This window comes from Moschus berezovskii, chromosome 1, assembly GCF_049115385.1.
Source record: "Moschus berezovskii isolate FMDL1 chromosome 1, NW_MosBer_1.0, whole genome shotgun sequence".
Lineage (NCBI taxonomy): Eukaryota > Metazoa > Chordata > Mammalia > Artiodactyla > Moschidae > Moschus > Moschus berezovskii.
In genome coordinates this window covers 149,777,039-149,802,708 of record NC_142460.1, presented here as the reverse complement: position 1 = coordinate 149,802,708, position 25,670 = coordinate 149,777,039, and the positions used below count along the sequence as shown (strand labels likewise).

General features: G+C 36.6%; 1 protein-coding gene across 1 annotated transcript in view; it reads left to right on the top strand.

Moving 5' to 3' along the window:
* PLS1 (plastin 1) overlaps positions 1-22,665 on the top strand; it is a 137,309-nt gene extending 114,644 nt beyond the window's left edge. Inside the window, exons 12-16 of the mRNA XM_055412367.2 lie at positions 2,472-2,586; positions 11,037-11,170; positions 11,625-11,748; positions 20,143-20,267; positions 20,501-22,665. Of these exons, the coding sequence (XP_055268342.1) occupies positions 2,472-2,586; positions 11,037-11,170; positions 11,625-11,748; positions 20,143-20,267; positions 20,501-20,636 (634 nt within the window). The 3' untranslated portion in view covers positions 20,637-22,665. The remainder of the gene's footprint in view (positions 1-2,471; positions 2,587-11,036; positions 11,171-11,624; positions 11,749-20,142; positions 20,268-20,500) is intronic.
* The last annotated feature ends 3,005 nt before the right edge of the window (positions 22,666-25,670 follow it).

Below are 25,670 nucleotides of genomic sequence, written 5' to 3'. Positions count from 1 at the left end.
GAGTAGTGGCACAGTAAAGAACTCTAATACTGGAGGTAAAGAGGGATGCTGATTAAGCTTATTTTTCTAAAGGGATAGCAGTTTAATAAGACTGCAAACTCTGTTGCCATTTTTATCTTTCTAAGTGTGATATCTAACTAAAAATCCTTGATTCAGAACCCTCGGGTGAAATATTACTTTTCTGAACCCACTGAATATTGCCACAATTAAAAGGCAAAAAATACATAATTCAGAGATTCTCAATTTTTCTCTTATGATATACTTGTTACTTGATGTAAATATATAATATGACTGCTTTATCGTTCCTTTTGTACTTAAATAAATTTTCTTCTAAAAAAATAGGTTAGATCTTTATGAACTCATTTGAAAGAATGTCTACAATATATAACTGAGAGAACATAATGATATAATAGGACTACTATAATTTCATTTTTATTTTAAAGTTGAGTATATACATATATGTATTTGAATTTTTAGAAAATCTAGAGGGATTAAAACCAAACTGTATACAACCTAGAGAGGGAGGGTTAAGGTAGTGAGGAGACTTAGTTTTCATGTTAGTTAACTTAAATATGGTTTTGGAGGGTTTTTCTTTGTTTTACAGTAAACATGTATTTTCTTTTTAAATTAACAAGGACATTTAAAGCTAGGAGATTAGAATTTAGTGAGACTTCATGGTAGCTTCATAAATGTCAGGAATACTAGAGTTCTCTGTAGTTGACAGTGGAGAATAATTGACCAAATTTTTTAGCTAAAGATGATTATTTTTATTTAGTTCCTGAACTGCTAGCAGAGGGTTTCCAGGTATAGGTCATTTTTGGAGGGGTAAGGGAAGTTCAGAAAATTCTCAAAAATCACCTTAAAAAGAACCATCAGGATATAGAAAAACAAGAACCAGAGGTTTAGTTGGCACCAGAACTACATGTCCATAAATTTGTGTCTGGGTCATATTCATAAACCAACTCCTAAGTGATTAGCTCCCCACCTGCAGTATACCAAACCCAGCCTACACCAAAGCAAAAGAATCATTTAGATTGTTTTTAACTGAAAATTCTCTCCTCTCAAGTTATTAAATATATTTTAAGAATTACTAGCCCTAGAATTTTTCTATGACAGGCTGGTTCTAGAACACATCTGGAAATCGTTTTAACTCTCTGGGCCTGTTTCCCTATTTGCAAAACATGAGTATTAATACCATACTACATAGAAATAAGAATGAATTCCTTTAAAGTAAAAAACAAAAATATTCATGAAATGAGATTTCATAACCTATACAACTACTTCAGTGATTTACTTTTCATACAACTTTCTCCATGTTCTAATAGATGACTTAGCTCGTGATTACCTTCATCAAAAGAGGACTCTTCTTTTAAGACAGGAGGACTTTCTCTCTCCTTCACTCAGTGCAGGGCACAGCCCCCTGCATGGCCATATGGTGTGTGCTCAGAGATGCAAAGTAACTTTAATATGAACCTTAGCAAAACAGAGCTCAGTGAACAAGCTGTTGAGGGAGAAAACTCATGTAATTCAGCATGGAGCTAGCAATTTAAAAATCAGTCACTGTTGCTTTATGTCCTTACCATACAGAATTGAAAACAGATTCAATAGATGTACTGTGGGTGCCTCAGGAGACCATGTTTTTCTGAATCCCAAGTAGTGTCTTTTTCCTTCAGTAACTGTTACTTTCTCCTAAATTCCTTCCTCTTAACCCTCACTGTTTAACATGAACAGTTTCCTACTGGGTAGCTATTGTGATCTTTATATAGTTATTTTTTAAAGTTTTAAAAATCATAATACATAAATAATAGATGAACTCATTCTCAATGTACAGGCTTCAGGAAGTATGTAAGTATGTAGAACAACAACAAAAAAACCCCATGATAATCCCATCTTACCCATCCCATGTTCCTTTTTTTCCTGCCCAAAGGTAATGGCTATGAATAGAGGTATTTAAATACTATAACTCTGAATATATTTTTAATATTTTAGATTAAAAGATTAAAATGAATTAATATAATTAAAATATATTTAATATCTTAAATAGAAATATTTAAAATAATATTTTAAAGAAATAACTGCCTCTTGCTTTTTTAAACATAGTGTGTTGTATAAAGCTTTCATGTTAGTACATTGGGATCTACCTTGTTCTCTCTTATGGTGGTCCAGGAGTCCAGGGTAAGGTTAATTTACTCAACACCCCTACTGTCAGGCATTTAGATTGCCTCTAAATTTATAAATACCATGGGAGTGAATATCCTTGTACATATATCTTTGTACACATGTATGAAAAAAATTTGGACAGATTCCTAGATTACAAGTTCTGTGTCAAATGATCTATTCTACCTGCCATTCTTTAAGCATTCAATAGTCCTGTTGTATTTTTATAGACAAAGCCCATCTCCAGTGTGCTTAGTAAAACCAGATCATACCAACATTTCCTCTTCCTTCATTTTCTTTTCCTCTTGTCTTAGTGACCTTGCAGATGCATTAGTCATCTTTCAGCTCTACGAAATGATCCGCGTGCCAGTTGACTGGAGCCATGTCAACAAACCTCCTTATCCTGCTCTTGGAGGGAACATGAAGAAGGTGAATGAAATAATGCCCATGGATCTGTTGTTATTGTTCTCATATAAAACAGAGGACTTAAGAGTTTCATAAAGCTTAGTAAATGTAATCTGTCCTCACAGATTCATCCCAGATCATGTTATGCTTATTATCCTTAATACAGGTGAGCTTTCGTGTTTGGAAAGATGAAGCTAGTCCTCCAAGTCAGACACTTTGTATAACTACAACTTTAGCAAGTTGTAGTACTTAATATTCTTGGAGATGCATAATCCATGAATTCCTATTTTATAATCACCAAAACTTGCCAGATATTTACTGGTTATTTGTTAATATTTTCAGTAGATATTAATTGATTACCTACAACCTGTACATACTGTACAATGCAGGATATAAAATAGAGCAAGTCTTGGAGTTGGTCCTCAGGAAACCCTAAAGAAATTAGATAAGATACGTGTGTGTGCATGCTAAGTTGCTTCAGTTGTGTCCGACTCTTTGCAACCTCATGGACTGTAGCCCGCCAGGCTCCTCTGTCCATGGGATTCTCCAGGCAAGAATGCTGCAGTGGTTTGCCATGTGCTCCTCCGCGGGACCTTCCCGACCCCGGGATCGAATTCGTAGCTCTCTCTTATATCTCCTGCACTGGCAAGGAGGTTCTTTACCACTAGCGCCACCTGCGAAGCTCAAGATATGTGTGCAAATAACTATGATACAATGCAGTGTAGGCAAAAGTGAACATTATGAGTTCTAAGGAAGCCTTTGACAGATCACAACAAACTGGAAAATTCTTGAAGAGATGGGAATACCAGACCACCTGACCTTCCTCCTGAGAAATCTGTATGCAGGTCAAGAAGCAACAGTTAGAACTGGACATGGAACAACAAACTGGTTCCATTCGGGAAAGGAGTACATCAAGGCTGTATATTGTCACCCTGCTTATTTAACTTATATGCACAGTACATAATGAGAAATGCTGGGCTGGAAAAAGCACAAGCTGGAATCAAGATTGCCGGGAGAAATATTAATAACCTCAGATATGCAGATGACACCACCTTTATGGCAGAAAGTGAAGAACTCAAGAGCCTCTTGAGGAAAGTGAAGGAGGAGAGTTTAAAAAGTTGGCTTAAAACTCAATATTAAGAAACCTAAGATCATGGCATCTGATCCCATCACTTCATGGCAAATAGATGGGGAAACAATGGAAACAGTGAGAGATTTTATTTTTGGGGACTCCAAAATCACTGCAGATGGTGACTGCAGCCATGAAATTAAAAGACACTTGCTCCTTGGAAGAAAAATTATGACCAACCTAGACAGCATATTAAAAAGCAGACATTACTTTGCCAACAAAGGTCCATCTAGTCAAAGGTATGGTTTTTCCAGTGGTCATGTATGGATGTGAGAGTTGGACTATAAAGGAAGCTGAGCGCTGAAGAATTGATGCTTTTGAACTGTGGTGTTAGAGAAGACTCTTGAGAGTCCCTTGGACTTCAAGGAGATCCAACTAGTCAATCCTAAAGGAAGTCAGTCCTGAATATTCATTGGAAGGAGTGATGCTGAAGCTGAAACTCCAGTACTTTGGCCACCTGATGTGAAGAATTGATTCACTGGAAAAGACCCAAATGCTGGCAAAGATTGAAGGCAGAAGGAAAAGGGGACAACAGATGATGAGACAGTTGGATGGCATCACTGACTCGATAGACATGAGTTTGAATAAGCTCCTGGAGTTGGTGATGGACAGGGAAGCCTGGCATGCTGCAGTTCATGGGGTCACAAAGAATCTGACACAACTGAGTGAGTTAACCGACTAAAGGAAGAAAAAGCCATAGGCTACACTCATCATGAGAGGGTTCATGCCAGAGGTGGGTTTGGAGTTAAACCCTGAGAAATGGATAGGATTTTGTCAGAAGGAGACTGGACAGGGGGCTGATGGACAGGAAAAACAGTTTGGCTATAGTAGAGGATTCTGTTAGGTAGGAAGTGAGTGTGAATGCTAAAAATTTGGATTGAGGCCAATGTTGAGAGCTTTGAATGTCAGGATAAAAGAGTTTGGGTTTTAAACGGTTAAGTATTGGGAAGCCATTAAATGTCTTTGAACGGAGCAGTGACTTGCTAACAGTTGATAGGAGGACATCTGGCAGGTGAATGGTAAAAGCAGTGCTTTTCTCCAGTGTTCTTCTTCATCAAATATGGGATCTGTGGTGTCCTTGGTGTTCAAGGTTGCTATGTTGAATTACTGCTTTAATGTTCAGCTTTTCATTTCTACCTTCTATATCAAGTTCACTTCCTTTACAAAGTACAAGTTTGTAGGACTTTAAAATTTTTATACTTTCATTTAACTTTATCCTTTCATTTAAAATGATTATATATTTTAAATATGTAATATAAATTAATGGACTCAAATTGCTATAACTTATTAGTATGGCTACTGTGAAATTAACCTGCAGTCTCATGAGTTAAAAATTCTCTCTTGTGAAATATAATCAATGGAATTATAACTATATTCCTGGGTGGAAATCTAAATATTATAAAGATATTCAAATTCTTACAAATTGACTTATAGGTAGGAAATAATTCTAGTTAAAATTACAATAAATCTCCTTATGCATATGTGGGCATGTGTGTATATTGGGGGATGGGATTATAAAAGTGATTTTAAAGTTCAACTGGAATAAGAAATAGGTCCCAATCATCAAGAACATTTTCTAGGAATGTTGAGGGAGAAGCTGTTAGCAAACATAAAAATCTTATGATAAAGCCAAAGTAATTGAAATAGTTTAATATGCATATAAAAATCAAATGGATTACAGTAGCCTAGAAACCTATCCTAAAATATAAGAACTTAATATATAACAAATTGCTTACTGAATCCAGTAGGGAGAGAAAGGATTATCCAAAATATGATGACTGAACAACTGGGTAAATATTTTGTAGGGAAAAAAGTACTTTTCACCATATATAATCCACCCAAATAAATTCCAGTGGAATAAAAGTGAAGACTTAAAGGCTTAAATGTAAAAAATAAAACTTTAAAAAAATAAAAGTGAATTATAATTTACTCTTACAATGATAAATTACAAAGAAATAATTGATATAGTAGATTACAAATGAATTTAAAACTTCTTATGCAAAAATAAACACCATAAACAAAACTTAAAAGTAAATAAAAACAATAAACTATGAAACATATTTGCAACAGAACAATAAATGGTTAATATCCTTAACATAAAAATAGTTTATACAAACCAATTACTATTACTAAAACTATAATAGCAAAATGGGAGAATAAACAATATGCATGAACAATTCACAGAAAAAGAAATAATGATAGATAATATACACATGAAAAAATTTTTACCCACAGTAAAGAAATGCAATTTAAGATAAGAAACAATTGGGAATTCCCTGGTGGTCCAATGGTTAGGACCTGCTATGACCGGAGTTCTATCCCTGGTTGGGAACTAAGATCCCACATGCAGCATGGCGTAACCAAAGAAAATAAAATGAAAGAAATGGATTGTACTATGTCCAGTGTGTATAAACTTTCTAAAACAGTTTGGTAATATATATCCATAATCTTCCAAAAGTCCTTTTAATTGACCTATAATTTCACTTATTATCTGTCATTATTATTTCTCTTTTTCATATGTAATAATGTGTGTATGTCAATCCCAATCTCCCAATTTATCCCTCCTCCCCTTCAGTTCAGTTCAGTCGCTCAGTCGTGTCCGACTCTTTGCGACCCCATGAATCACAGCACGCCAGGCCTCCCTGTCCATCACCAACTCCCGGAGTTCACTCAAACTCATGTCCATTGAGTCGGTGATGCCATCCAGCCATCTCATTCTCGGTCGTCCCCTTCTCCTCCCACCCCCAACCTTTCCCAGCATCAGACTCTTTTCCAGTGAGTCAATTCGTTGCATGAGGTGGCCAAAGTATTGCAGTTTCAGCTTTAGCATGTAGATAAGTTCATTTGTACTCATTTTTTAGATTCTTCATTTAAGTGGTATCATATGATGTGTCTTTCTCTGTCTGACTTACTTCACTCACTATGACACACACACACAGACACGTGTTCAAAATGGACTTATTCCTCTTGATCTCTAGACTATATTTATAAACTTTGTAATTTTTTTAAGAAAATCCTATTTTTGAAAGAAAGACAAGAAAGAAAGGGATCATAATATTAAAAGTAATTAAATGGATAGTATAATTACAAGAGGTTTATATATATTCATATTTTTCAGTATTTCCAGTGGTTGAACTATCTGTGTTATATTTTATTTGATATGCCTTTAATTATCATGGGAGTAAAATTCAGTAAATTTTGTTACCTAATTTCATATAAGTTTTTTAAATCAAAATTTCAGATGCAAAATGTAACAGGAAAACAAACTAAACCCTCATTCATTATACCTGGAGGTTTTTAATGTTAATTATATGATGTCACAAATTAATCATATGTAGAATGTTCCCTTTTAACAAATACTAGCTATTTATAGAATGAAACACAAGTCCTGAAATAAGTTCAAGATATTTAAAAAATAAAGAAGCAGTACTTTCATGACACAGTATCCAGGGACTTCTTTTATGGACTTTGGGTACTCATCAGTGGATATCACTTAGCTTCATTTGTGAAGTTCGTAAAACTGCACCAGTTAAATATAGCCTTTCTTCACTGTTTGTTTGGTATTTCTTTTCCCTTGGAACTCTGACTCCCATTATATAGTTTTTTTTCATTTTCAAATTATCTGAGCTTCACTTTTGAAATGCTTGGTAATAGTTTCTTCCATTAATTCTGTGAGACTATATACTCTCCAGTTTTTTCATGCTTTGTGTTCTTCTTACCTTTCACAGGGTTTTAAACTTTTAGCCTGACAACTCTAGGCTCAGTTCCAAGGCTCAGTTCTTGGTCTAATGCTCTTAACTTTCTGTATTTACATTCTCAGGGAGCAGATCCTTTTTTAGAGTGTTAAGTACCACCATCAGTTCAGTTGGCTTATTTCTAGGAACCTAACTTCTTACTCTTTCTCTAGTTAGGTACCTCTCTTCATCTTAGAACTATTTTGCCCAACTTGGAATCAAATGTTGCTAAAAAGTAGAACTCATCTTTTCCCTTATGCTAGCATCCATTTCCATTTTCTCTTTCAATGCTCCTCACATCAGCATCTTGGCCCTCTAAACTATTAACCCCGAGCTCTTTTCTCACCATCATCCTCATCAGGAATTTTACTCAAACTAACCATAAAATAGAGAGCCCTTTGTTGAAATACATTTCAAATGAGTAATTATTACAATTTGTTCGAAAATTCTCCTGTTGCAATGACTGGCAGTGGAAAACTTGCTTTTTAAAAAAATCTTTTGCCCACATTTTTTAGCATGTGGGATCTTATTAATATTTCCCTGGCCAGGGATCAAACCCATGCCTCCTGCGTAGAGGTCCCACTGCACCACTAGGGAAGAGCCCCAAATATGCTGGTTTTTCTCTCTTCTCTCCACACTATTACATAAACAGAGCTCTGATGCTGCGTTCCATAAATAGGAATTCACTTTTTCAATTATGTGCATATTTCTATTTAGAAGCCTAAATCTATAATCCTGGAAAGAGAAAGAATTTTGTAACATTATCTCCATGCATTAAAAAAATGAATGTATATCAAAGATTTGATTTAACTCATTATTAAGGGAGCAAGACAGATATTACAGCAGGTTCAGAATATCTTCTCACATTTTTATTTGTAACAAACTGACCTCTGGGAATTTGCATTCTTGTTTTTAAAGAACAGTACCCATTAATTTATACAAATTCTGTTATTGTGTAGTCCTTTTCTCACTTTTCTTGGAAACATTTTCTTCTTCCTAGAAAAAAAGTATATCTTTGTTTCTCAGGTTTACTTGTTTTGTAATGAGGTCTTAACTAACTTGGGAAAGAAAATTAGGAGAAATCAGTCATACCGTTTTTCTTAACTAAATGTTTGAAAGTTGAAATGTTAGTCCTTGAGTGATGTCCAATTCTTTGTGACCTCATGGACTACAGCACGTCAGCCTTCCCTGTCCTTCACTATCTTATGGAGTTTGCTCAAATTCATGTCCATTGAGTCAATGATGCCATCCAAACATCTCATCCTCTGTTGCCCCTTTCTCCTCCTCCCCTCACTCTTTCCCAGCATCTGGGTCTTTTGTTTGAGTCAGCTCTTTGCATCAGGTGGCCAAAGTATTGCAGCTTCAGCTTTAGAATCAGTCCTTCCAATGAATATTTGGGACTGATTTCCTTTAGGATTGACTGGTTGGATCTCCTTGCAGTCCAAGGGACTCTCAAGAGTCTTCTCCAACACCATAGTTCAAAAGCATCAATTCTTTGGTGCTCAGCCTTCTTTATGGTTCAACTCTCACATCTGTACATGACTACTGGAAAAACCATAGCTTTGACTATACGGACCTTTGTAAAGTAGTGTCTTTGCTTTTCAACACACTAAATTTGTCATTGCTTTTCTTCCAAGGAGCAAGTGTCTTTTAATTTCATGGCTGCAGTCACCATCTGCAGTGATTTTAGAGCCCAAGAAAATAAAGTCTGTTACTGTTTCCATTATTTCCCCATCTATTTGCTGTGAAGTGATAAGACCAGATGCCATGGTCTTTGTTTTTTGACTGTTGAGTTTTAAGCCAGCATTTTCACTCTCCTCTTTCACCTTCATCAAGAGGCTCTTTAGTTCTTCTTCACTTTCTGCCATAAGGGTGGTGTCATCTGCATATATGAGGTTATTGATATTTCTCCCTGCAATCTTGAATCCATCTTGAGCTTCATCCAGCCTAGCATTTCACATGATGTACTCTGCATAAGTTAAATAATCAGGGTGACAATATACAGCCTTAATGTACTCCTTTCCCAATTTTGAACCAGTTTGTTGTTCCATGTCTGGTTCTAACTGTTGCTTCTTGACCTGCATGCAGATTTCTCAGGAGGCAGGTCAGGTGGTCTGGTATTACCCTCTCTAAGAATTTTCCAAAGATTTTTGTGATCCTAACAGTCAAAGGATTTAGCATAGTCAATGAAGCAGAGTTAGATGTTTCTCTGGAATTCTTTTGCTTTTTCGATGAGCCAACGGATGTTGGCAATTTGATTTTTGGTACCTCTGCCTTTTCTCAATCCAGCTAGTACATCTAGAAGTTCTCAGTTTATGTATTGTTGAAGTCTCACTTGAAGGATTTTGAGCATTACCTTGCTAGCTTGTGAAATGAGCACAGTTGTGTGGCAGTCTGAACATTCTTTGGCATTGCCCTTTCTTGGGATTGGGCATATATATGTGCATACACATATGGGGCATATATATATGTGTGTGTATGTATATATATACATATACACACACAAATGAGTGTGTGTTCTGAGATAAGTATAGTACTCAGTTCAGTTCAGTTTAGTCTAGATGACTGGAAATAATGAACTTCTGTAGAGGCTAGGATAGACAAAAACTTTTTAATTGTATTTTTATCACTGGAAAGTAGTAGTTAGTTTACTTGGTGTTCATGCATCAGATTCTTACTATAGGGGACAGGGCTTCCCTGGTGGCTCAGATGGTAAAGAATCTGCCTGCAATGCAGGTGGCCTGGGTTCAATCCCTGGCTTGGGAAAATCCCCTGGAGAAGGAAATGGCTATCCTCTCCTGTATTCCTGCCTGGGAAATCCAGTGGACAAAGGAGCCTGGCAGGGTACAGTCCCTGGGGTCACAAGAGTAAGACATGCCTTGGTGATTAAACCACTACCATGCATCCGATTCTTACCGTAGATAGGACACTGTGCTGAGTCCTGAGCTAGGGGTGGGGAGAATATGATACAGGTTTGTGCGTTTTATAGTTTTTTTTCCTTTAAAAGGAGCTTATGTATGATTGGCAAAAGAAAGTTCATAAAATGCTAAGTAGAAGATGGTGCATAAGCATTATAAAATAACCATGATTGAAATTTCAACAAAGGATGCAGATGATACAGTTAAGGTTAATCCTTTTTTTGAAAATCACTGGCTAAAAGCTTAATTTTAAAGGATGGGTGAGATCTAGATATAAAATATTAGAGATGAAGTTAGATTCTTAAACAATTTCGCTGTTCATTAATTTTAAATGTAGACAAATTAACACTGATTACCTCAATTGATGGAATACAGAAAACGAAGTTTTTAGTTTCCGATTTGCCACTAATTCATCGTGTAATCTTGGACAGTCAAGACTTAAGAGTAAGAGAGGATCTTCAAACTTTTCAGCCAGTTGTTTCCTTACCTATTTAACCTCTTAGTGCTATGATATTTTCAGCTATAAAATGGAATAGTTATTTCCCTAATTTCACTGGTTAGTAGGATATGAATTTGTCATAAATTTTCAGTGTCATCACAATTATTTTTCAGATGACTGAACTAGGCTGGCCTATTCAAGAAATACATTAAAAAATTTGTCATTATACCTAAACTTTTACTTACTATTTACAGATCGAAAACTGTAACTATGCAGTGGAACTTGGGAAGAATAAAGCCAAATTCTCCTTGGTTGGCATTGCTGGGCAGGACTTAAATGAAGGAAATTCAACACTTACTCTGGCATTGGTGTGGCAGCTGATGAGAAGGTAAAGACTGACTTGTTTGTGGCATCACTATCAGTTTCCTTCAACAAGTCATTTGAAGTAAAATTTTAGCTACTTTTGTAGAATAGCAAACACAGAAGAAATATACAATGCAAAATATATTAATGATTTGTTGTTGACAATAAATTTTTTTATAAATTTACTTTGTTTTGAAAGTGACTCAATCTCTAGAAACACAATTATTCTTGTTTAATGCCTCTGAAAAACTGCTTAGTAAAGAGTTGTTTTAACTTTTTAATATACCAGATAGTAGTTTTTGTTTCTGATTACTGAATTCTGTGACTTTGGAATCTACTAAATGCAAATATCAGAGTAAAATTAGAAATATTTATTAGAATTGAAATATTTCTTAAATATTCATCTAAATACTGATATAAATGATGTAAGAATAAATTTCACCACTTTCAGCCTTAAATATATATCTTTTCTGTTACAGGTACACACTGAATGTGTTATCAGATCTTGGAGAGGGTGAAAAAGTAAATGATGCAATTATCATTGAATGGGTCAATCAGACTCTTAAAAGTGCAAACAAAAATACTTTCATTTCCAGCTTCAAGGTAATCAAAAGCTATTTTAAAATTTGGGAGGGGTAAGAAATTACGTTTAGGAAAGAATTTTTATTGGGGATTACACTGACTTAGGTTTTGTTAAAATGCCCAGTTGATGAGCTTAGGCATACTGATTATTTCGGGTGTGTAAACCAGAAATATGCAATTTGAATTCATATATTTTGACTGGTTATCCTACTGAATATAAATGCAGGTTAATATTACTTGACTCTAGTAATATAATGTTCAAGAAGAAATTGAGCCCAAAATCCAATTGTCAAAGAAAAAAGAAAGATAAATAGCTATTGTTTATATAGGACTATAATGTTTTGTGCTCCCTAGCAGCAGTCTCAGAATTGTATTGACATCATTTCCAAGGCATAACAGAGCCAGCCAAGCTGATTCAAGTGGGAATTGAGAAAACTGGTAGGAAAAAAAAAATCACATCTTGTCATCTGGCTTCATAATGGCACATAACACTCACTTCTGAGCATTTGTGGATGATTCATTAAGCACTCAGAATGTAGCCTGCACATACATACTGACTAATTTTCATGCATTTCCATTGTGTTTTGCTTTTGCATGCAAGCTGATAGTAGCTACAGATAAGCACGTCTGCTTGTTCACGTCCATTCACTGAGCTTTGTGTTTGTGATTTTATTATATGTGAACAATTAGCCTTCAATTTGTATTTTTTTAGTGACTTAAGAGTGCAAACAGATGAAACCCCAAGTTCGCCCCAGAGTTATCTACCCATTTTTATTTTCTTGTTTGTCTTTGCTGTATATGTTTGACAGTATGGTAGAGCAGAAGAAAATGTCAGAAATTGATAAATTCAATCTTCTGTTCTTTACCAAAAACTGAGCTGGATGTTGGCAGAGATGTTACCCAGTCCTCGTTCAACAGTGTTTCTTTCTTTTCCATCTTGTAAGGAACTAATTACATTGAATTTTTATTGTTGCTTATATAAAAAGAAAATAATTTTTAGGCCATGATTTGTCTTTAGATAAAACACAACTTAAAATGTAAGGCAGGAAGGGGGATATATAAAACTCTCTAATTGACAGATACTCTTTAAAATTGTTATACTGAAATTAAATTCATTTGTACATTAATTTGTGAAAAATAATAAGCATATAGATCATTAAATACAATAGATAATATCTAGAAGCAAATTAATAAACATTTTTGAGGTCTTAGCTATTAAGTAACACTTTTAGGTAAAGAAAGGATGTAAGAAATTATTTCAGCTCTCAGAGTGTTTGCCATTTATTTCAAAGATAAAATTTGTATAACTGAGAAGGTAATACTACTACAGGGTAAACATTAAAATCCAAAGATATAATACAACTAATATTATGGGAAAATCTAACTAATTTCCAAATGAATGGTCAGTTGAAGGGTAGATGGAGAAAGTTGTATTTTATTTGAGCATCAGAGATGCAGGCAGGATTTGAATTCATGGAGAACAAGGCTTCCCAGGTGGTGCAGTTGTGAAGATCTGCCTGAAAAGAGTTGGATGCAACCTAGCATACAGGCACCAAAGAACAAAAGGGTAATAATAAGCTAGAAGGGGGTCCACCTTGAATAGAGGTAAGTCTGAGAAGGTTAGAAGTAGTTTGGATAGACAGAATGGTTCCTAAGGGATGTAGTACAAGATATAGGCTGGGCCAAGACTGTGGAGGTGTTGCAGAAAGGGGGACCCCTTCTAGATAGGGCCCGAGAATGGGCTCTTGTCTAACACTTGTAAATGAATTGTCTGAGGAGACACATGTGCTGACAAAGCAAGAGATTTTATTGGGAAGGAGCGCCTGGGCGGAGAGTGTCAGGGTAAGGGAAACCAGGAGGACTGCTCTGCCACGTGGCTCTTAGTCTCAGGTTTTATGGTAATTGGGTTAGTTTCTGGATTGTCTTTGGCCAATTATTCTGACTTAGGGTCTTTCCTGGTGGTGCACACATCACTCAGCCAAGATGGATTCCAGAGAGGATGATTCTGGGAGGTTGGTAGGACACGTGGCATCTCCTTTTGACCTTTCCCAAATGCTTATGGTTAGTGGTGGCTTGTTAGTTCCATGTTCGTTACCAGGACATCCTGTCATAAAATAACTCGTGCAAATGGTTATTGTGGTGCCTGGCCAGGGTGGGCAGTTTCAGTCAATGTTTCCCGTAACAGAGAAATCTGGCTTTAAAAAGGACATTGATAAGGCAAGTAACGTAAGCAAAGTATTTTAGAAATACTGTTCTGAAGGTAGGGAGTATGATAGGAGGAAGAGTCATGTTAAGTGCAAGGAACCTGTTGAGGCAGAACTCAAGGTAATACAGATCCTGGGTAGGGGTGGGAAATCGGCACTGGGATCTGTAAGAATGGATGTGTGTCTGTGTGTGTGCTAATCAGTCGTGTCCAACTCTTTGTGACCCCATGGACTGTAGCCCACCAGGCTCCTCTGTCCATGGAATTCTCCAGACAAGAATACTGGAGTGAGTAGCCATTCTCTTCTTCAGGGGATCTTCCCAACCTAGGGATCTAATCACGGTCTCCTGCACTTCAGGCAGATTCTTTACTATCTAAGCCAACAGGGAAGCCCAAGAATGGATAGTTACTTGCAAAAAACAGTTGATTTGGCTTCTTAACTTACGGATGCACAGGAAGGAGAGAAGTTATTTAAATGGGCAAGTTACTTAACTTTTCTAATACTCTTTTGCTTATAAAGTTGAGAGAATTAAAAGAAACAATAATGTGTTAGTATAGTGACACACTGGAATCAGTCAATGGTAATTATGATTATTGTTATTGGCTGACATACCACCTCCTTATCTTCTTGGTGAGAAAAAAAAACTGGATGTTTGGGGCCTGAGTAATAAAAAGTGGGGATGTCTGAGGTACAGCTGCTTTCTAAACAGGCAGTGAATTTAACAATCAATTTTCAACTTATTGAATTTGAGGTAATTCTCAGGAAATAAGTTAGATTAAAAGAGATATTAAAACTAGAATTACAACTTGGTGATCAATTGAACAGAAGAGAAAGTTGAAAAATGGGGGCTTCCCTGATGGATCAGTGGGTAAAGAATCCACCTGCAATGAAGGAGACACAGGAGGCACAGGAGACCCGGGTTCGATTCCTGGGTTGGGAAGATTCCCTGGAGGAGGAAATGGCAACCCACTCTAGTATTCTAGACTGAAAAATCCTATGGATAGAGGAGCCCTGGGCTACAGTCCAAAGGGTCACAAAGAGTCGGACATAACTGAGTGACTAACACACACACACAAACCATTTAAGGGAGATGGCTTAACAGAAAAGCGGACTTGAGACTATGGGTTTACTAGAATTGAGGTGGTAAAAACATATTGCAAAAGTGCTTGGCATTTATATATGTTTGATAATAAAACCTTTAGACAGAATATAAATAATTAAGAAATATAGCAGTGAATACTGAAAAATAGCTAGCTTAAGGAGGTTTCTTCCAGTTTGGTATGTTGTATTTGAAAGCTGTAATAAGTGGTACTAGTAAGAACCTATTAATCAAGGGAGTGCTATGCGCAGAAATTTTAGAAAAGACAAATTTACCCCTTTTAGTTGCAATGTTATTTTTCCTCACCAAGAAGATAAGAACGTGGTATGTCAGCCAACAACAATAATCATAATTACCATTGACTGATTCCTATGTGTCACTGTACTAACACATTATTGTTTCTTTTAATTCTCTCAACTCTATATGCAAAAAAGTATTAGAAAAGTTAAATAACTTGTCCACTGTCATTGAATGTTAAGCAGAATAGCTGGATTTCACATCCAGATCTAACTGCAGGTTGAAAGCTAAGCTATGGTGTTGTTCAGCTCTGGGTTTGACATAGGCTTTAGCTACTTATTAGCTGTGTGACATACTGCTCATTAATTCTGTAAATATTCAAAGCTTCTTACTCTGTGTCAGATGCTTTGCTAGGCACTGTGGCTATTAAATGCCCTTAAAGAGCTCACTGTCCAGGAAAGGAGGCAAATAAGAAACCAGGAATCACAGTATGGGGTGTTAGTAATGCTATAGAAATCAGCTAAGAATGGGGAGCAGGTGACAAGGGCCTGTGTTTTCCAGAAATCTTAGTTTATATTGCCATCTGGATTACATTTCTTGATGAACAGAACTGAATTTACTTCTGGCTCACATTAGTATCTATATAACACTGGGCATAGAGTTTTCCCATAATTAAAATGGAGGTATTAATAATACCTATCTTCTGGGTTTGTTGTCAAGCTAAATAAGTTACCATATGTAAACATCTTGGTCATACCTGGCACATATTAACGGCTCAATAAATGGGGCTTATTACACTACACTATTGGCACTGCTAATAATAACGGACATTACGGAGAGGTTTCTACTGAGTATTTTTGGAATTTTGGCAACCACAACACTGTTTTTCCACTTTTATTTTAAAAAAATGACAGGAGGAACAATGAAATGGAATGTTCTAATAGTTCAGTTCAGTTCAGTCACTCAGTCGTGTCCAACTCTTTGCGACCCCATGAATTGCAGCACGCCAGGCCTCCCTGTCCATCACCAACTCCCAGAGTTTACTCAAACTCATATCCATCGAGTCAGTGATGCCATCCAGCCATCTCATTCTCTGTCGTCCCCTTCTCCTCCTGCCCCCAATCCCTCCCAGCATCAGAGTCTTTTCCAGTGAGTCAACTCTTTGCATGAGGTGGCCAAAGTATTGGAGTTTCAGCTTTAGCATCAGTCCTTCCAATGAACACGCAGGACTGATCTCCTTTAGAATGGACTGGTTGGATCTCCTTGCAGTCCAAGGGACTCTCAAGAGTCTTCTCCAACACCACAGTTCAAAAGCATCAATTCTTGTGTACCAAATTAAGAAATGTGTATCAAATTAACAAATTAATAATTTTCACTATCTTGAAAATCAAGCCAAACTCTAGACAAGTTGCCTTTAAGATTCTGGCATTCTTTTTGCTTAAGTAATTTCTATATGATTAACTTAAAGAAAGTGAAAGAAATATGATGAAAATGTATTTATATACTAAACTAAGGGTTTTACCATAACCCCTGCTCCTTTTGCAGTAAAATGTCTTTCACTGATCATATCCAAATCCGAGGAGTTGGAGGAGAGGTCTGTTGGTTTTTTCTGGAAACAGGAAGATAAAGGATCCAATATAATCTTTAGAAACTTAAAATTTTCATTCAACTTAGTAAAAATTTTTCACAAGATGAATCATAAGGAAATAGGTTAGAAAATCCTTGTTTCCTAAATCTAAGAAATATCTAAAATACCACAAAAAGGTATCAACTTTCAGCTATAAGATGAATTGAGGGGAGGAGGGGAAGGGGGAGACAGAGGATGAGATGGTTGGATGACATCTCAGTGGATATTATTTTGAGCAACCTCCAGGAGATAGTGAAGGACAGGGAAGTCTGGCATGCTGCAGTCCATGGGGGTCTCAAAAAGTTGGACACAACTGAGCAACTGAATAACAACAACAAAAAGACGAATAAGGTCCGAAGATCTAATGTATAACATGGCAACTATAGTTCACACTATTTTAATATAATTGAGATTGGCTGAGAGTAGAACTTAAATGTTTTCACACACACTATATATATACATAAGTGAGATTGACAGATGTATTTATTAACTAGATGGGAGGAATCTTTTCACAGTGTGTATGTATACCAAATAATCAAGATGTACATTTTAAGTATCTTAGAATTTTGTCAATTTTAACTCAATAAAGCTGAAAAAAGAACAATTTTCCCCAAACTTAAAAAACTCTCATAAGTATGTAAATAAGTAATCAAAATATAACAAAATTAAGCCACATGTCTGTTTTTGAACCACCATAGAAATATTATATGAAAGTAGGCACATAGAAAATTTTAGTTTATTATAGAATGACATGCATGTTAAGCTTTAGAAAGTATAATGTATAATTAGTTTCTCCTAGAAAGCTTATTAAAAATGTAGATTCCTAGCCCCATCCACAAATAACCTCTCGTTACTCTAACTGCAGGGATTAATTTGTACTTTTAATAAGCATCTTAGGCAACTTTCATGTAGGTGGTCTGCAGACTGAACATTAAGAAAACATGTGTGAAACTTTTTCGGAAATAGAAAAGAAGCCCCTAAAACAGAATCTGGATTACCAGCATCATAAAGGACCCTAAAGTGTGTGTTAGTCACTCAGTCATGTCCAACTCTTTGTGACCCCATGGACGGTAGTCCACCAGACTCTTCTATCTTCTTCACTCCAAAAAACCCATTTCATAAAATGAACATTCTAGAAAATGAAGAATATAAAATTTTTTGAATAAATGTAGCAGTTCATAGGGAGAAGGAAATGACAGCCCACTCCAGTGTTCTTGCCTGGAGAATTCCAGGGACGGGGGAGCCTGGTGGGCTGCCGTGTATGGGGTCGCACAGAGTCGGACACGACTGAAGTGACTTAGCAGCAGCAGCAGTTCATAGATCCCAGCCCTCAACAAGAACTCTGTATTCTTCACATAGCTTCAAATTGTTTTATCAAACAGTTATTAAGAACCACATTTGGCCAGGAACTGTACTAGATGTTTTCATTTAATATTCCCAAGAATCCTGTGACATTTCCATTGTTCAGTTCAGTTCAGTTCAGTTGCTCAGTCGTGTCCGACTTAGGAAAAGAGTGCTTTGGCTTCAAGTAAGAGATACTCAACTTAAGATGAGTTAAACCAAAAGGAAAGGTACAGGAAAATAGCAGAGATCCAGAAGTACGGCAGACATCAGGATTTGCTGAGCCAGTAATTGAAGAATGTCTTTCAGGTCTTTATCATCTCTGCTTTGCCATCCAAAGGGCCAGCTTCCTTCTAAAGCTGGTTTTTCTCTTATCTTGGGATAGTTGCTGGTTGTGACAAACGTTTCATCCTCTCATTTACATTCAGGAATGGGTGTTGCTAGCTTTCCATAGCTCTTCTTGAATATAAAAATTAGGCCCAGATAAATCACTATAGCAATCAGATGGGATTCCTCTCATTAACTCTTTTAGACATTTTTTCCAACCTTTTTCATTCTTGTCTGCCTAATGAGTCTTTTAGACATTTCCTTCCTAAATTTCCGCCCCCACCAAAATTTTGATGCCATAGATATTAGTGTATCTGTTATTTACAGTATGCTCAATGGCATCCCACTCCAGTACTCTTGCCTGGAAAATCCCATGGACGGAGGAGCCTGGTAGGCTGCAGTCCATGGGGTTGCTAAGGGTCGGACACGACTGAGCGACTTCACTTTCACTTTTCACTTTCACACATTGGAGAAGGAAATGGCAACCCACTCCAGTGTTCTTGCCTGGAGAATCCCAGGGACAGGGGAGCCTGGTGGGCTGCCGTCTATGGGGTCGCACAGAGTCGGACACGACTGAAGCGACTCAGTGGCAGCAGCAGCAGCTATACATAAAAAGAGTAAGTTTACCACCTCACCCACAGAATAAATGGTCTACACTAATTCAGGGTCACCCTTGGAGCTGTGGTGGGGTTAGGTTTCCTTGAAGCACACATCCATGTGTGGGAGGTATGCATTCAGAGTAAAAATGTGGGTTCTGTCAGGATGGAGAAAGTAGTGAGGAATGAGTGGACTCTGGTGCAAGCGACAGGTGCCACTATTCATGCTGAGAGACAGAACAAATAATTTGTTCAAGTACTGGTAAATAGTAAAATCAATTCAGACCATGATTTCTGACTTCAATAGAAAAGTTCTATCCATTAGAATTTTGTTGTCCACTTTTAGTTGCTTTGGCAGTAACATCAAAAGTGAAGAATCTTGGGCATCAGAGTTGGACAGCTGTATGTTCAAATACTGGTTCTGTATGGACTGGCTGTGGAATAGGTCTTTTGAGCTCTCTGACCTTCATGTTCTTCATCTTTAAAAGAGAGATTCTAATTTCTTTATTACCAGACAGTTAGGATTAAACAAAAACATGTAAAGCAACACGAATAATGCCTTTGTAAATATTAGTTCCTTTTCATCATTATTTTTTCTTTCTGAAAAATATTCAGTGAAGTCTTAGGAACCCATGGTCTAAGATAAAGAATACTACTAGAATTTGCAAAACTGTTCATTTAAATTTCATCTATTCCCTTTTGAAAGTTGTTTGCTTTTTATAGAATGGATACTGTAGTTAGCATACTTCAGGAACTGTCATATCCCCAAACTTTATTCAGGTATGGTGACCATTCTCTATGCTGTAAGCTCTGCAAGGATAAAAGAAAAAGCATATTTTAAATGGTTTGTGATGTGTGTTAGTTGCAGAATAGCTGGATGTTAAGTATAATGGAAATTTTTGAATTGCTTTTACTTATATGGTTATGACCCTCCAGTCTAAAATGTACCAAAGGTGTTTATGAATGTTCATCTTTATTTTCTAGGACAAATCTATTAGCACTAGCTTACCTGTCTTAGATTTAATAGATGCCATTGCACCAAATGCAGTTCGTCAGGAAATGATTAAGAGAGAAGACCTTTCTGATGAGGACAAGCTGAACAATGCTAAGTAAGCCTTACGGTTTATATTAGAACACAGTGGCTCTTTCATTCTTAATCCTGTATGTGAAGTATTATGTCCTAAAAATTGATGTTTTTAAATACAACTTATGTGGGGAATATGATCTAAAGACTCAGAAACTTAACTTTCTTGTAAAGTTAATTGTGTCAAAATATTTTATTCTTTTGTTAACATATATTAAGTGAAAACAAATACCAAGATATTTTTCTTGTCTTTTCAAGATACGCCATTTCTGTTGCTCGAAAGATCGGTGCCCGGATATATGCCTTACCTGATGACCTTGTGGAAGTGAAACCAAAGATGGTTATGACAGTGTTTGCATGCTTAATGGGAAAAGGACTGAACAAAATAAAATAATGAAGCATTTAATATGATTTTCTGCCACATTAAACACATTGAATGTCTCACAGTTTACAGAATTCCGAAATGTAGTAGGTATAAAACCAGAGATTATTTGTATGCTCCAAATAGTTGTAGAAATCATTAATGATTTTAATAGCCTGTTCATACTAGATAGGATTTGTTGGTCTTTTTGGATAACATAATTAAATTTACCAATTGATACCAATAATAGAATATGTGTATTTTCAAGATGATACTTTATGATTATTTTCATTTCCTTGAAGTCTCCTTAAAACAAGACTAATTCATTCTTTTTCATGGTTTGAAAATGATCAATACAGAAATTTTTCTGCTGGTCCTGATGTAAAATATGTTTTGATTTTGTGTGTGTGTTGATTTTGATCATAAATGTATGCAGAGTCAAAATCCAGTTTAGTCCTTTTATTTTTTTCCTCCAACTATGTAAAGTGGTCCAAAACTTTACCTTTTCTGTAAATTTCTATATTGTCTAAAATTTTTAAGTGACAAGTGTTGTTAACACTAAACTTTTTTTATATAAGGACTAACTCATGAATAAACTTCAAAGTTCATTCTCTTACATAAGTATTAATAGCAGGAGCTTTTTACTTAACACTTAATTTTAACTACATGATACTTTATATATACTGCATGACATGCAGATATATATATATAGGTAAGATGTTATTAGAGAAATATGTGTGTGTACGTATATATATTTTGCACCTGAATTACCCAGGTTTTCTTAAATAGTATGTATACAGACAGCCCTCCATATCTGATGCATGCACATCAGATGGTCCCACATCCGTAGATTCCCACAACTGCAGATCAAAGATATTTGAAAAAAAAAAAAAGAATTCCAGGAAGTTAGGAAAAGCAAAACTTAAATTTGCCAAGTGCCAGCAATAATTTCCATAGCATTTACTTTGTATTTACAACTATTTACACAGTATTTACATTGTATATTAGGTATAAGTTATCTAGAGATGATTTAAAGTACATGGGAGAATATGTGTAGGTTATACCATTTCATATTAAGGATCTGAGCATCTGTGGATTTTGGTATCCTTGTGGTGGGTGGTGGGGTGGTGATTGGTTCCTGGAACCAATCCTCTGGATTCTGAAGGAGGACTGTATTGCTCAATTAGCCAACCATGAAATAATTACTGTGCCCCCACTAGCTGTGTAACACTTTTCAGTTTGTAGTTATCTGGTACATGAAGATTTCTTTTAGAAATATTCATTTTGGATATGCATATAGTTACTTTTCAACTGACTTCTTTCAAATATTTATAGCCAAACACTGTGGCTACAGCTCTTAAGACATGTTGATGCTGTATTGTTAGCTTCATGTTACACATGCTAATTTTTGATACTCTAGCTCTAAATAATTTGAATGTGCCTGTTAAATATCTTTAGAAGAAAGTAACACAAAGCTAGTATTCAGCATATTTTCACATTTTCCCAGTTTCCTTCAAATTGACAATGTTTGATTAATATGTCACTTGGGAGTAGCGATGCTTCAGATGTATTTTTGTCTGAATTTTTGGCAATAGACCGATTCTGCTCCTAACAACTGAATCCAGAAGTCCAGTTCCTTCATCTTCCACTGTTTGTGCCAGTGAGCAGTACTGCTGTGCTACAAAAAATGCTGTCATTCTATTTTACTGTGAATGAGTAGTCTAAATCCCCCATCTACCATGGATTAAAATGTTCATGTTGGTAAGAGTGAGACTACTCACATGTTTAGAAAAGAAATTTTTTTGAATGAAATCATCAACAGGTGGGACTTTGAAATATATTCTTCTATAAAAGAAATAAAAAAGATTCCCTTTCCTAATTTTATAGTTTGATGATTATTGTCTTATATGAAGATGTGTTCTTGCTCTTTTGTGAGATTATTTAACTCATGCTTCCCCTTTTGATTTTTTTTTCACCATATTTGCTAAGTTCTCTAATTTACATGAAATTTGGCACTTTAGAGTGTTCTTTTTCTCAAAAAAATTTAATAAAATTCTGTGTATGTACAATGTGTATTTATTTCATTTAGAGAAAAATACATAACTTTGAAAATTAATCTCATAGACTTATTTTCCAGAAAAGATTTTGTCATAAATGGGTGTTGAATTTTGCCAAAAGCTTTTTCTGCATCTATTGAGATGATCATGTGGTTTTTATCTTGCAGTTTGTTGATACGGTGCATCACATTGATTTATTTGCATATACTGCAGAATCCTTGCATTCCTGGGATATATCCCACTTGATCTTGGGGGGGGGATCCCTTTAAATTAAAAAAAAAATCCCTATGCTTGAGTAAAACAAACAAAAGTTATTATTTTGGGAGAAGCAAAGGTGGTTCTATGATTTTTTACTAGGAAGAATTTTTGGTAAGATCAACTGCATGATTACTACAAATTTAGCTTGTGATGAAATAACTTGAGTTAATTAACTCATTAAAATAAATTCATCTATTATGATCCAGGTATAATGCTAGACACTGGAGATTCAACTGAGAAAAATACAGACAAAGTTTCCTGGCCACATGAATCTTATTTCCTAGTGGAGAAAGATGGTAAACAATAAGAGTTGCAGATGGTGATAAGTGCAATAAGAGAAATAAAACAGGGTAATGTGATACAGACTTAGGAACTGGGGTAAGGATGATTTTAGTTTGATAGGTCAGGAAAGGTCCCTCTAGCATTGTGATATTCAGGCTGAGATATGAATGAGGAGAAGTCAGGTGATAACTTCTATAGAAGGAACAAGTGCAAAGGCTCTGAGGCAGGAAGAGTCTTGCAGGCATTTTAGGAAAATAAATGTGCAAATGTGGCCTAAGAATAGTGAGGGAGAAGAAGAGAGTTTGGAGATGAAGATAGGGCCTGTTACTTATAGAACTAGATCTGAACCTGAACTTTCTCTCCAGCTGGAGTTGTAATGGCTGTTCTCTTTGGTACCTGAGGTTCCCTGAGTTGCTTTAAGTAATGTGTTGCTTCTGAATCTTGCATGCCATTGTTTATTCTAATTCTATCACTGATTTTATATCAAAGATGAAAAATATATCATATGCTAAGTCACTTCAGTCGTGTCCGACTCTGTGTGACCCCATAGACAGAAGCCCACCAGGCTCCCCCATCCCTGGGATTCTCCAGGCAAGAACACTGGAGTGGGTTGCCATTTCCTTCTCCAATGTGTGAAAGTGAAAAGTGAAAGTGAAGTCGCTCAGTTGTGTCCGACCCTTAGGGACCCCACGGACTGCAGCCCACCAGGCTTCTCCATCCATGGGATTTTCTAGGCAATAGTACTGGAGTGGCTTGCCATTGCCTTCTCCGATATATCATATAGAGGATCCTAAAATACCCCAATTTATGCTGGATAACAATGAACACAAGAAACAAGGGAATCTTTTGCATCTGGGATGATTCAAAAAGACGTCTGAAAATACAGGTGTAACACTAGCTTACTTTGAAGGAGGAAAAACCCTCTAATTCTTTAGAATGTTTCCTAAGACTAGCTCCTAAAGTATACTGGAATTCGCCTGAATCTAAGAAATCAGTCTAGACCCTGAGGGAATCCGATGGATAAGGAATCACCTAAACCCAGAAGCTTGAAAAATCTACTGATTATAGTTCCGAGACATCTGAATTTTTACCCTTAAACACTCCGGAACTTTTGGATGGGTCAGGGTTAGAGTTGTTCTGCTGCTGAGAAAAAACTTTTTACTGAACTACAAAGGGTGTGTAAGCACACACACATGTAAACAAATATGTACCACTGTGTTCAATGGCCAGATTTATTATGAGCAAATTTTGACAGTCCACCAGATACACAAACTTCAGTTCAGTTCAGTCGCTCAGTCGTGTCCGACTCTCCGCGACCCCATTAATCACAGCACGCCAGGCCTCCCTGTCCATCACCAAATCCCGGAGTTCACTCAAACTCATGTCCACAGAGTCGGTGATGCCATCAAGCCATCTCACTCTCGGTCGTCCCCTTCTCCTCCCGCCCCCAACCCTTCCCAGCATCAGAGTCTTTTCCAGTGAGTCAACTCGTCGCATGAGGTGGCCAAAGTATTGGAGCTTCAGCTTTAGCATCAGTCCTTCCAATGAACACCCAGGATTGATCTCCCTTAGAATGGACTGGTTGGATCTCCTGGCTGTACAAGGGACTCTCAAGAGTCTTCTCCAACACCACAGTTCAAAAGCATCAATTCTTCGGCGATCAGCTTTCTTCACAGTCCAACTCTCACATCCATACATGACCACGGGAAAAACCATAGCCTTGACTAGACGGACCTTTGTTGGCAAAGTAATGTCTCTGCTTTTCAATATATTATCAAGGTTGGTCATAACTTTCCTTCCAAGGAGTAGCGTCTTTTAATTTCATGGCCAACTTAGAACTGTATTAAACATTAGAGAAGGGCAGATTTATGATCTACTTGCTGGAGAAGACTCTTGAGAGTCGCTTGGACTGCAAGGAGATCCAACCAGTCCATTCTAAAGGAGATCAATCCAGGGTGTTCATTGGAAGGACTGATGCTAAAGCTGAAACTCCAATACTTTGGCCACCTCATGCGACGAGTTGACTCACTGGAAAAGAGTCTGATGCTAGGAAGGATTGGGGGTGGGAGGAGACGGGGACGACAGAGAATGAGATGGCTGGATGGCATCACCGACTCGATGGACATGAGTTTGAGTGAACTCCAGGAGCTGGTGATGGACAGGGAGGCCTGGCGTGCTGTGATTCATGGGGTCGCAAAGAGTCGGACACGACTGAGTGACTGAACTGAACTGAACTTAGGGATAAGAGAGGAAAAGTTAACATGATTCAATAGATAACTATTTTGAAGTAAACAGATGAAAATGTTTGGAAAGGTGGGCAGTCTAGTCTACTAAAGATCTCAGAGATGATGGAAAGACGACTTTGCATAACGAGGAAGATATATTTAGGAAATTTGGGATTAGTGTTGGCAGGACAGGGATGGAGCACGTCAACCTGAAAAGAAGAGGAAGTATTTCTCTCAAATATATG